This window comes from Catharus ustulatus, chromosome 1 (assembly GCF_009819885.2).
Source record: "Catharus ustulatus isolate bCatUst1 chromosome 1, bCatUst1.pri.v2, whole genome shotgun sequence".
Classification (NCBI taxonomy): Eukaryota; Metazoa; Chordata; class Aves; order Passeriformes; family Turdidae; genus Catharus; species Catharus ustulatus.
In genome coordinates, this window is record NC_046221.1 from 30458562 (window position 1) to 30472090 (window position 13529).

General features: G+C 45.8%; 1 protein-coding gene across 4 annotated transcripts in view; it reads right to left on the reverse strand.

The window, feature by feature from the left end:
• CRPPA (CDP-L-ribitol pyrophosphorylase A) overlaps positions 1-13529 on the reverse strand; it is a 166705-nt gene that overhangs the window by 111254 nt on the left and 41922 nt on the right. For all 4 annotated transcript variants that reach the window (XM_033059009.2, XM_033059001.2, XM_033058993.1 and 1 more), the window contains exon 5: positions 6284-6329. In XM_033059009.2, coding sequence (XP_032914900.1) covers positions 6284-6329 — 46 coding nt within the window. The remainder of the gene's footprint in view (positions 1-6283; positions 6330-13529) is intronic.

Consider the following 13529-nt stretch of genomic DNA (forward strand, 5'->3'; position numbering starts at 1 on the left):
TGCAGCACAACACAGCAGAAGATAGCTAATAAGATTTCTTCTGTAAAACTAACAGACGTAAGACAAAATGATGTCATACAAGAGCACATCAGGATGATACTCCAGAGGACAAAAATATATTCTCCCCTTTATTTTACACTTTCAGTGTGGAATGAACTGTGCATAAATCATCTGCCTAATATTAATTTACATGGTTCAACTGTCCACTACCAAAATAATTCATGCTGTAACCATCTGAGATTTTAAGTCTTTTGAAGGGCACAAAATAGATAAGGCACAGCTTTGAAACTGCTGTCTTGGAGGACTAACAGTGCCAACTCAAAACCCCATTAAAGATAATTAATTATGTAAGATAGCTCTGTTATGCCGTGTCCTAATTTGCTATGAAGGATTCATTATACTGCTTGCATAACAAGCAAAGAGCATGCACAGCTTCCGCTTCCTGAACTCATGCAATGTAGCAAGAACTAAATCTAAACTTTAACAATCTTAAAATACGTATTTTCATAGAGACCACCACAATAAGACTACTGCACTTACTGAAACAGATATATTGCATGTTGCCACAGCAAAGGGACATTAGATAAGGAAAGGGATCGGCCTGCTTGACCACCATGAAGGTCCTCATTTTTACTTTAAACTACACAAGCTTTTTATTAAAAGCAATAGCTGAAAAAGACTGTACTGGTTTTAAGGAAAAAAATGCGGTAACATTACATATTTAAATATATATAAACTACAGTAATTTCACGAATACAAGCCGCACCAATTTGACCAAAATTTTGGTGGAAACCCGGAAGTGCGGCTAATATTCCGGGGCGGCTAATCTATTAACAAAATTCTAAAAGCTACCAACACGGAAGTGAGAGATCGCGGCAGCCCCAAGCCAAGCTGGAGCCCGGTCGGCCCCGGCTGAGGTGGGAAAGCCTGGCAGAGGCGGGGCCAGCAGTGTGGGGGGCGGGCGGCTGAGCCTGAGCCAGCAGGGCGGGGCAGGGAGGGCGGCAGAGCCTGAGCCAGCATGGCGGGGGAGCCCGGGAGAACTGGGGCTAGCAGTGCAGGGGAGCATGGCAGAAGCAGGAAGGCCAGCGGGTGGGGCTGCCTGGCAGCGGGGGAAGCCCAGCAGAATTGGGGCCAGCAGCGTGGGGGAGCCTGGCGGTGCGGGGGCCTGCAGTGCCGGCCAGGACGAGGAAACGCGGCGGTGGTGCAGACGGGAGGGGGCGGCCGGCGAGCCCGCCGGCGGGGCTAGGGAAGGCGGCGCGCCGCGGCCGGCGAGCCCGCCGGCAGGGCTAGGGAACGCGCCGCGGCCGGCGAACCCGGCGGCAGGGCTAGGGAACACGGCGCGCCGCGGCCGGCGAGCCCGCGGGCGGGGCTAGGGAAGTCGGCGCGCCGCGGCCGGCGAGCCCGCCGGCGGGGCTAGGGAAGGCGGCGCGCCGCGGCCGGCGAGCCCGCCGGCGGGGCTAGGGAACGCGCCGCGGCCGGCGAACCCGGCGGCGGGGCTAGGGAACGCGGCGCGCCGCGGCCGGCGAGCCCGCCGGCGGGGCTAGGGAAGTCGGCGCGCCGCGGCCGGCGAGCCCGCCGGCGGGGCTAGGGAACGCGCCGCGGCCGGCGAACCCACCGGCGGGGCTAGGGAACGCGGCGCGCCGCGGCCGGCGAGCCCGCCGGCGGGGCTAGGGAACGCGCCGCGGCCGGCGAGCCCGCCGGCGGGGCTAGGGAAGGCGGCGCGCCGCGGCCGGCGAGCCCGCCGGCGGGGCTAGGGAACGCGCCGCGGCCGGCGAGCCCGCCGGCGGGGCTAGGGAAGGCGGCGCGCCGCGGCCAGCGAGCCCGCCGGCGGGGCTAGGGCACGCGGCAGCGGGGCGGTGCTGACGGGAGAGGGGGGCCGGCGAGCCCGCCGGCGGGGCTAGGGAAGGCGACGCGCCGCGGCCGGCGAGCCCGCCGGCGGGGCTAGGGAAGGCGGCGTGCCGCGGCCGGCGAGCCCGCCGGCGGGGCTAGGGAAGGCGGCGCGCCGCGGCCGGCGAGCCCGCCGGCGGGGCTAGGGAACGCGCCGCGGCCGGCGAGCCCGCCGGCGGGGCTAGGGAAGGCGGCGCGCCGCGGCCGGCGAGCCCGCCGGCGGGGCTAGGGAACGCGCCGCGGCCGGCGAGCCCGCCGGCGGGGCTAGGGAAGGCGGCGCGCCGCGGCCGGCGAGCCCGCCGGCGGGGCTAGGGAACGCGCCGCGGCCGGCGAGCCCGCCGGCGGGGCTAGGGAAGGCGGCGCGCCGCGGCCGGCGAGCCCGCCGGCGGGGCTAGGGAACGCGCCGCGGCCGGCGAGCCCGCCGGCGGGGCTAGGGAAGGCGGCGCGCCGCGGCCGGCGAGCCCGCCGGCGGGGCTAGGGAACGCGGCGCACCGCGGCCGGCGAGCCCGCCGGCGGGGCTAGGGAACGCGCCGCGGCCGGCGAGCCCGCCGGCGGGGCTAGGGAAGGCGGCGCGCCGCGGCCGGCGAGCCCGCCGGCGGGGCTAGGGAACGCGCCGCGGCCGGCGAGCCCGCCGGCGGGGCTAGGGAAGGCGGCGCGCCGCGGCCGGCGAGCCCGCCGGCGGGGCTAGGGAACGCGCCGCGGCCGGCGAGCCCGCCGGCGGGGCTAGGGAAGGCGGCGCGCCGCGGCCGGCGAGCCCGCCGGCGGGGCTAGGGAACGCGCCGCGGCCGGCGAGCCCGCCGGCGGGGCTAGGGAAGGCGGCGCGCCGCGGCCGGCGAGCCCGCCGGCGGGGCTAGGGAACGCGGCGCGCCGCGGCCGGCGAGCCCGCCGGCGGGGCTAGGGCACGCGCCGCGGCCGGCGAGCCCGCCGGCGGGGCTAGGGAACGCGGCAGCGGGGCGGTGCTGACGGGAGAGGGGGGCCGGCGAGCCCGCCGGCGGGGCTAGGGAAGGCGACGCGTCGCGGCCGGCGAGCCCGCCGGCGGGGCTAGGGAAGGCGGCGCGCCGCGGCCGGCGAGCCCGCCGGCAGGGCTAGGGCACGCGCCGCGGCCGGCGAGCCCGCCGGTGGGGCTAGGGAACGCGGCAGCGGGGCGGTGCTGACGGGAGAGGGGGGCCAGCGAGCCCGGCGGCGGCGGCAGTACCACCCGGCCAGCCCCGCCGAGCCGTGGCGCTGAGCTGGGCCACCCGGCCCCGTCGGCAACCATGAGCGGGCCGAGCCTGCCTGGCCCCGCCCCGAACCAGTAAAGCCCGCTATGCCGCGATCCTGTTACTAATTGGCCAATTTGTGAAAGCTGCGCACGGATTCTCGCTACGAACGAAAGTGCGGCTAATATTCGGGGTGCGGCTTATCTATTGACAAAGACAGCAACATTGTCGAGGCACCGGGGGTGCAGCTTATAATCCGTGCGGCTTGTATTCGTGAAACTACTGTAATATAACAACTACAGTAATTTCACGATTACAAGCCGCACTGACTATAAGTCGCATCTCCGGGTGTCGGCAACATTTCATTCTTTGTCCATACATAAGCCGCACCTGATTATATGCCGCCCTGTCATTTGCAGAGAGGACGCGCATGCAACGAAGTTGCCAATTAGTAACAGAATCGCAGGATCGTGGGGTTTACTGCTCAGCTCAGGCCGTGCAGGCTCGGCCAGCTCGGGGCTGCTGACGGGGCCAGGTGGCCCAGCTTGGCGCTGCCGCTCAGCGAGGCTGCTCGGGGCCGCTCAGGGCTGGCCGCCACTGCTGCCAGGCTTGCTCGCTCCGGCCCGGCGCTGCTCCGCGGTGGCAGGCGGGGACAGAGCCTGCCTGCTCCTGCGGCGGCAGCAGCAGGCGGGGGCAGGAGCCCCCCACCTCTGCCCTAGGCCCTGGGGATGGCAGCACAGAGCCCCCGCCTTCCCCCCGAGTCGCTGGGATGGCAGCACGGAGCCCCCTGCCTCTGCCCCAGGCTGCGCTGCCTGAAGGAGGGAGCACCCGCCTCCTCCCCTGCGCTGCCAGCACGGAGCCCACCTCCACCCGCCGTGCAACGGAGTAACCAATTTGTAACAATCGCGCAATCTCGGGTTTTACTGGCAGGTGCTCGGCTCAGCACCTCGGCTGCACTTCCAGGGTTGGAAATTTCAGAAATTTTTTCACATATTAGCCGCTCCTGAGTGTAAGCCGCATTTCCGGGGTGGGAGCAAAATTTTAGTCAAAATGGTGCGGCTTATAATCGTGAAATTACTGTAATCTCCTTTAAAGACCTATGAGATTATTGAACCCCCTGCATACACAGGAGTATGGAAATTCATTTGGATGAAGGTTAGTGTCATTCCAAGTTTGCAATGTTTTGACCACTGGCTCCATCTCTATCTTCTTCACTGTGCTCCATCTGGCATTTATATACCCTGCTAAGATCCTAGTGAGCCTTCTCTTCTCCAGACACAACAGTCCATGCTCTCACAGCATATTCTCATTTGACAGATGTTCCACTACTTAATCATTGTCATGGTTCTTTGCATGATTCTCTTCAATAACCATTTCTCCCCCGATGTGGAAACCCAGAATTGGACCCAAAACTCCAGACATGAGCTCATCAATGCTGAACATAGATGAAGAGTCACCCTCAGCTTGCTGGTAAATGCTCTGCCTACTATAGCCCAGGGAGCTGTTGGCCTTCTTTGCCATAAGGGCATGTTGCCAGCCCCTGTTCAATTTAGGGGTGTGTTGACAGCTTCTGTTCAATCTCTTGTCCACCAAGACCTCCCAGGGCCTTTTCTGCAGAGTTGCCTTCCAGCTGGTCAGTCTCCAGCCTGTAATGGTGGCTCCCAAGGGCAGGAGTTGCATTTCCCCTTGCTGAATCTCATGAGATTCCTGTTCACCCACTTCTCCACCCTGTCAAGGTCCTCCTCAATGGCAGTACAACTACCAGGCCTATCAAATATTCCTCCCGGTACTGCATTATCTGTAGACTTGCTGAGGGTCCTCTGTCCTCTCATTCAGATCATTAGTGAGGATATTAGCTGTCATGGACCCCTATGGTACACCACTAATGACTGGGCTCCAACTGGACTTTACTCTTTGAGCCTGGCAGTTCAGCCAGTTTCAATCCACATCCACTTTTCTAGTCTCTTCTTCATCAGACTTTCAATGAGAATGTCACGGGAGGTAGTGTCAAAAGCCATGCTGAAATCAAGTCAACCATATCCACAGCTCTCCTCTCAACCACCAAGCTACACATTTCATTTTAGAAGGTGATTGTGTTGGCCAGGTATAATTTCTGGTTTGCAAATTCATGTCAACTACTCCCTGCCACTTTCTTTCCTTCAAAATGTTTGGAATTCCTAAGCTTGAAAGCTAGGAGTGTGGAACATCTCAGAATCCTATAAAAAGTAGTATTTTCAAAAATCCCAGGCTTCTAGCTATGAAGATAAGAGCCCATTGCCAGTCAGAACCAGAAATTCCCAATTCTATCTTTTTGATTTGTGCCTAAAAAATTAAGTAGTTCTAACACCGCATCTAATATGAAATACTTGCCCACTCTACTAACGAGAGTGAACAACTAGCCAGTCACTCACTGTGCCCCAACAGCACACAGGTTTTGTTCTGATTTTCTTAAATAGGAACTGCATTCTTTTCCCTGGAAAGGAATTTTTAGTCCAAAGGGAAGTCCCTTTCTCTTCATCAGTTTCTAGGGTTTTATCCTTCAGTTCTCAACAAGGAGTCAGGCAAGGGTCCCCTGAATCACTGCCCATCAGTTTACAACAACCATCTCATTAAACAATATTTGAGAATTCTTCCTTCCTACATTGTTTTTAGAGTGAGTCCACCTAGATAAAGGCTAAATCCAGTCTAAATGTTAAACTGGCATGAAACTGCTGCCATCAGAAAAGAAAGTTAGCAAACTGTTCAACAAAATATCTATAAATTAATGAAATACCTCAATATCTCATAACTGCTATATCAATTTAGGCAACAACTGCCTGTATGTAACACAATTAAGTACTCTGAGGAGCTAATATTTAATTGTCATTCTACTATGTAGAATAGAAAGATGGAACATATTCAGAATTGACCTGTAAATGAAAGAAAAAAATAATTGTTTATTCCTTATAAACCCCTTCAAAATTAATCTCTATTTGACTGTAATATACACAGTTTTTATAAGGGTCTGTATTCTGAGAGAAGTAAATAAAGAAAAATATGCCTAATACAAAGATTCCAGTAAACAAGCTAAAACAACTTGCCTGAGCACATTTTATCCATCATATAACTTTTCTTAAAGACATTTCAAACTATCACACACAAATTCTTAATTAGAATCAGGAATATGCAAACTGACAGTCACAAGGACAAACACATACCCTTAATGATTGATTCAGCTGCATACAAATCCCGCTTGTAGGTCACCTAAAGGACAGACAAGCCTCATTAGATTTAACACAGCAGGAAGGAACGTAAAACCAATAAAACAACGCCCTGAAGGTAATTCTTTGCATTTTAAACACCACAAACATGATATTGTCAATTTCTTAATTTTGGTAAAATATCACCGGCAATTTATTAGAACAGAGGTTGCAGAAACCACTGCAGACTTGCAAAAAACCCTTTTCCAAACACTTACATCTGCTTAGAACTCATTTGAAACCTAAAAGTATTTTCAATCCTTTGAAAAATCATGAAAACATGATAAAGCATCTATTTTTTAAATACATCCACTCTAATTTTATTGTAAAAAGATTAATTTTTAACAGGAATTGAGATCATAAAAATGACAGCAAGGGAGAAACCTTGTTATTTCTTTTACTAATATAGGTGCAATTTTTCAGTAGTGAAAGGCTATTACTGTTACTGAAAGTCCAATTAACCAGTGGGAGACAGTGAGACTACAAGTAAACTGCATGAGATTTCAGAGAATTAAATATAAAATTCTTCTTGAAGACATTAATCAGATCAAGTTAGACGAACAATAAGATGCTGAATATTTACTTAGTACTTGCAAAAACACCCTTCATATCTGTCTTTGTACTCTCATGGTGACTGACAGTCGCAATAATAGGCTTTGCAAATAAAATAACAGAAAATTAAAGTCAGCATCTACCCAAGACATTAACAATCTTTGCTAGCAATGTCTTCACAATGACAAGTAGTGACTTGAATTGACATGAGCCTTAAATATTTGCATTTCTTTTTACTGTATATTCATTTTATGCTAAATAAAATTTTACTGGACTTTCAGAATTTTTTTTCTCTAGAGTCTGAATAAATTTTTTCTCTCTTTTTGAAATTAACTGAACAGAATTTGAAAAGCTTTAGTGCTGCACGGCAAATCTTACAGCAGGATGCCACTAGTATCAGTATTTTAGGGTCCAAGTAAGTGATTATTTGATTTCAATGTAAGGATTCTTGTGACCACTTTCCTTTCATTCTCCTTTCAATAAATTAAGCTCCATATTATGTCTCCATCAGACACAGATGAATAACATCTCATGATTTCCCCAATCCATTATATTCTTTTAAAATTAAAAACTGATTTACTTCCCTACAGTTTGTCCTGCAGGAGGAGTAGCCAGAGAATGAATCTATCCTGCTAAATCTTAGGAGTTTGACTTTACATACAGATATTTACATTTTTACTTACTGTTGGGAAGAATTAGTCTTGAAATTAGATTGAAGGAGAGAGCGACTAATTGAGGACTGATTTTGCTGCAAAGTTTATTTCCATTCACCAGATTCTAGAGGGTTATTATACTGAACTTTCAGTAAAATGTAACAGATTATAATCTCAAAACCTTTCAAGAAACAAGACTAAAGTCTTTTAGAAATGGTCTCACACTCCAACATTTACAGTCTCTTTGCGGCACAAAAGTTTTCTTAAAACTTTTTAAACAGTCTGATCTAAAAAATGGTAGATGCAATCTTCAAGAAAACAGCACAGGAGAATAAAAAATTAACAGTGAACCTTGAAAAGATCTCTTCTGAAATTCTGAGACAGACATCAGTAAAAGGTTTTTTTCTAGAGAAATAAATCATTGAAGACCGTACCACATGCTTCATTTGTACTTCTTTCATAATCTTTGATCCTATAAGCTAATTTCAGATACAAGCTCCTATAAGTTTTGTGAAAATTGCATAATTCACAGAAAAACCCTTCCAGATACCATCTGTAACCCCTTACCAGTCAAGGAGGGAGAGTTTCTCTACACCTCTTTTAATTTGACTAGGATGCTAAATTCAATTCCCTGAATGGTCCCTATTTACAACAGTTGCACAGAGATTGAATCCAGATTTATCCATAGCATTCTAGATGCACTTGTAATACCAGAACATCCCTTTTCTAATTTCATATTCTTGTTTCTCTACCCATGGTTGACATATGTTTTTTTGCCCATGCACAGTGGAACCTTCTTATCCTCTGTGGTGCCTACAACACATTTAAAGTCACTGCCTTCCAAGAAAAATCCACTAAATATGACCTATACTCCATTTGTTTCTAAAAACAGTTCTTTATATTTGCCTGAAATGAAAAGCATAGTCTTTGTTAAAAATGTTTGCTAAGTAATCCTTATAAAAAGATTACTTCTCATTAATTATATTTTTATTTACGAATCCTTAAATCTTTGTCTGCAAACTTTATCAGACAACTGTTAAATACGTTAGAGACAATAACAGTTTCTGAAGAAACTGGTGAGACATGGTGAGAATTATCTTTTGAAATATATCAATTATCTAATTCTTCATCTATTTAATAAGAACTAGTACAAGTACAGTCATCCTATTTTTAATTAAGATGTCATGTAGTAACAAGTCAAACTTCTGCCAGTTCTATGTTGTAACAGCACTACCATCTTTATCGGCCAAGATTATAGTCTTGTAATAAAGTCTTGAAGTAAATTTCACAAAATAAGTACATTCCATGTTGGTTGGCAATAATTACTTTAATCTCATGACTCTGTATCAATCAAGTTTTGCCTGTAGCAGTGCACCCTTTTGTTTTGCTGATCAATATCAAGCTCACAGGCTCCAAATTAATCAAATTCTCATTTTTCATGTGATAATATTAATTTTCATTTTGTCCTCTTGAACATCAAGTGATCCAAGATTTTTCAGAATGTTATTGCTGCTATCCAGAGTATCACTAGGCCAAATATTAAAACTCAAGACAAATACCTCACAGTCACAGAACATGAAAACATGACCTGCAAAGGCAGAACTTATTAAATATCTCTACTTTTCTGTATAATAAACAATATATTGTACTTCTTTAATAAAGCCTCAAAAATCATCAGACAAATTTGTTTTCCTGTTTGCCTTTTTTGTTAATTGTAAAACTACAAGTTGTCACTGCCTACGAAGATATTTTAGAAGTTATTCCCCAAAATTATTTACACATGATGTTTAAAAGTCTTCTTCAAACTGATACAGCTTGATGAATGGTTCAGACTTACAATAATGTATATTAAATGAAAAAATACAACTCTTTGCTCAACAAATGCAACAAAGTTATGATCACACACATAAACAAATGTACTGCATTTTAGTTTAATGAAGTTTTTCCCTTCTTATACTAAGACATCATACAGACCTCCTTTGTCTGGGACAGTTTTGTAGGATTAAAAAATAATCTGTTGCTTTTTAGAAATAGTGAGGATTTTTCACATTGACAACATTGTCTATAAATCTGTCACAATTTTTAAGTGTTCTTACATTGAATTTTTTATCTACAGTGCACACACAAACATACAGCCAATACATTCCGTTAGTTGATTTCACACTTCAAGAGAATATTGCCCCAGAATATTTAAGGTAATTTTACTTCCAAGGTATCAAACACAGTGCGACTGAAAATATGTTATTGCAAGAGACTTTCTGGGGGTTTTTTTGCCATCCTGATCCAAATATCTTATAAATAGCTATATAATAACTGTCTTTAAAATAAAACTTTTAAACATTTATAACATTGAAGTAATTTGAATTACTTGATTGTTTTCACCACAAAGAATAATTTTAATTTTTTCATTTGCTCCCATACAAATTATCTCCTGCTTTAGTTCCAACAGTGACTTTGAAATATTACTATTTCTAATGTACAAGTGCTCAGGTAGAAGGATTAGTATTAATTCAAGAAGATAATGTATAAACACACATAGCATTTTCCCACAACTTTGAGTAATTTAATGTTATGTAGGTTGTGCAACTGTTGCATAAACTGAATTCTTAAAAATATCTGATCTGCTCTTTAAAGATTCAAGGTCCACACAGGATGAATCTGGTTTTTAATACTTGAACTTTAGAAGCTGCTAATTGACTGAAATCCTGTTATGCATCCTCTGAAACCTCAACTGAACAATGATTATTTATTTCAGTTTTCATTTATCTGGACAGAATATCTTTTCACCTTGTGTTGAAAATATAAGACTGGAGCCATTGAGAGAACATCAGTTCTTGACATATGAAATTTCATTCAGATCAGCATTTAAAACCTAGCAGAAAATAATAACAATAATAACAATATATTAAAAATTACAGTATTATGACAGCTAAGGAAAGACAATCGGGTTTCTGAGAGATGATTAGTAACAGCAATAGTTCCTAATCATTTTGTAAGCAAGCAGCACTTGAGAAAACTGGCAGTCTTCTGCATTTAATGAAACTGCAGACAAAACATGACTTCTCTTCTTTAAGGGTACTGCTTCAAGACACCTGCCAAACACCTTGGTACAGAGTGACTAACACCAGGTGCTACTCAAGAAGGAGATGTATTGCTTTGTAGGCTCTAAACTGAAATGTGTATTTCCTGCAGAAACAATGTAATATTTTACAGACTTTGTCATTTTTATGCCTTTCACTTTTAATGTCTTTACAAGCCACAGAAGACATCAACAACTTTTAGCTACAAAATTAGAGGCACAGGATGTGAGAAGGTACTTTAATGACTTGGCACCAGAATCTTTGTGTTTACTCTATGTAAAATATTCACTGCTCTACACTGCCCGCAGCACAGTATCTGCACATGAAATGGGTGCTCTTGCTACTGTCACACTCTGCACAACACTGTCAACACTGAGACTGTGCTGGGTTGACCTTGGATGGATACCAGGTGCTCACCAAAACTGCTCTGCCATTCTCGTTTTCAAGTGGATAGGGGGGAGAAAAATATAACAAAAGGCTCATGGGTCAAGATATCAGCAGGGAGAGATCACACAAACCAGACTTAACTCAGGGAAATTACTTTAATTTAGTTTAATTTATTACAAATCAAATCAGAGTAGGATAATGAGAAATAAAACCAGATATAAAAACTTCTTCATCCTACCCCTCCCTTTTTCCCAGGCTCAACTTTACTCCCAGTTTTTCCCACCTCCTCCCCTCCAGTGGCATATGGAGATGGGAAATGGGGGTTGCAGTCAGTTTATCACACAATGTCTCTGCTGCTCTTTCCTCCACAGGGGGAAGACTTTCCTTCCCTTCCCTTTTCACATGCTATCATTTTCCAAATGTTTATAGGCTCCTTTAAAGTCCAGTGCTACTGCAATGGGTCCCACATGCTATAAAGTTGACTGCATCAGGACTTTGTTTCATAAACAGTGTTGGACAATGACACTTCAGCAAGTCTCTTTAGAACAGAGATGTGCACAAGTTCAAGTCCTAATGAAACTGGGGACTGGTTACTATTGCTATTCCTTGGGGCCTGATACTGGGGACAATGCTGTCTAATATCTCTACTAACAACCTGAGAAAGGGGAAATACCCTCAGAAAACTAGTAGATTACAACAAATGATCAAGTATTCATTCAATATCCTCAAAGGTCCAACGGTAATTTAGAAGTATCCTGAAAGCCTGGAAAAAGGAACGGAGAGAAACTTTGTGGTCTGTAACAAACATATAAATACAGCATCCTGCATCTGGGACAGAAGGACCCAGGGCAGCAGCATTCCATGCTGATGCTGAAATACAGAAAACAGCTTTGTAGAGAAGGATCTTCTGGACAAACTGAGCATGAGTCAGCAGTGGCGAGCAGCAGAGAAAAGAAATCCAACAGGGCTGTATCAGCAAGGAAGTAGTGCTCATTACAGGTAATACAGGGATTATTCCCCTGTATCTGGCCCTTCAGAGAACACTCCAGAGCAGTGTTTGAATTATCGGCTCCCCAGTATAACACAAAAAGGAACAGGTGAAAGCCAGTAGAGGGCTGCTAAGATGGTGTGAGAGAACTTGGCTTGTTCAGCCCAAATTACAAAAGATGGAAGGTGAGACAGGGTTAATTAATAGCCATAATGAAGAATAAATTGGACTTTTCTTGCAGAGATTTCTGCTGGCCTTTCTTCCTTTCCCTGTGCAAGAGGTAGTAAGGGAAATGTTGACGAAATAACATGAAAATTCCCCATACAAGAGGATATTCACTAGAATTGTCATCCCCAGTCTGTGAAATCTCCTTTCTTGGAGATATTCAAAACTCAGAAGGACAAGACCCTGCACTACCTAATATAACTAACCTGGTCCCACTTTCAACAGGGTGTAGGACCAGATGACATCTATCTATTTCATTCAAACTTAATTATTCTGTCATTCTAAGCTATATTTATCTGCTGGACATCAGTAGTATCTACAGACAGCAAAGAACCAGACAAACATTATAATCAGCTAAAAGAGCATTACTGGTGTATTTTGCTACCTTTCATGTAAATACCATGTTTTGCAATGCGGACAATGAAGCCACTCAAAAAAATATATAATGTAAATATGCATGACTTAATCTGTCCCTCAGAAGACTAAATAGGATAACAGACCATATGCTGTTTCAGAAAGACTGTATGTCCCCAACAAGATACAAAAAAAAATTCTGTATGTAACAAATGCACAAATAAATGTTGCTGTTAAATTGCACAGGAAACTTGCACGGCAGATTCAGGAAATTGCCTTTCTTTGTAAGATTTATGATTATATTATCAGAAATAACATCTCATTGGAGGAAATTTACTGTCAAAGGCGGTGATTTGAGCTGCTTCCAGATCCTTCAATGTGGTAATGACTAAAATAAAATATAAAAAACTTTAAAATTGCTTGACACAACAGCTACTAAAAACAAATAATATGCCACCACCCAAAACAGTGATATGTGATACTTTGAAGTAGAAAGGACAAATACTTGGGCACTTGTACACACAACTGTTTTGTCAGTCTTCAGGAACCTACCAGACAAGGTAAATGATGCTTAAAAAAATTAAAAGATTATTTGAAGAGGTCTTAAATATTACAGTGTTACTGAATGTAACAAACTACTCTAAAAATCAAATTTTTGATAGTTAGGCATTTGGCATCAGAAAGAAAAGTGATGTCCTCATAGGAAAAGTGGAGGAAAATAGGCAAAATACATAGAAATAGCAGGAGAAAGCTCATATCATAAAAGAAAATTCTTAGTTTTGGAGATTATAGATGTATAGTTTTACAGATTATTAGGTCATTCAAATATCTAGATGTTTCCCTATTTAGAGGAAAATGCTGTCTTCAAGTAACATCTGCCCAAGTCTCTCCAGAGTAATGAGCTATAAAAAGAGTTCAGACAAAATTAATTCTGAAAAACAAAACAGAAAAGCCTAAATTACAAC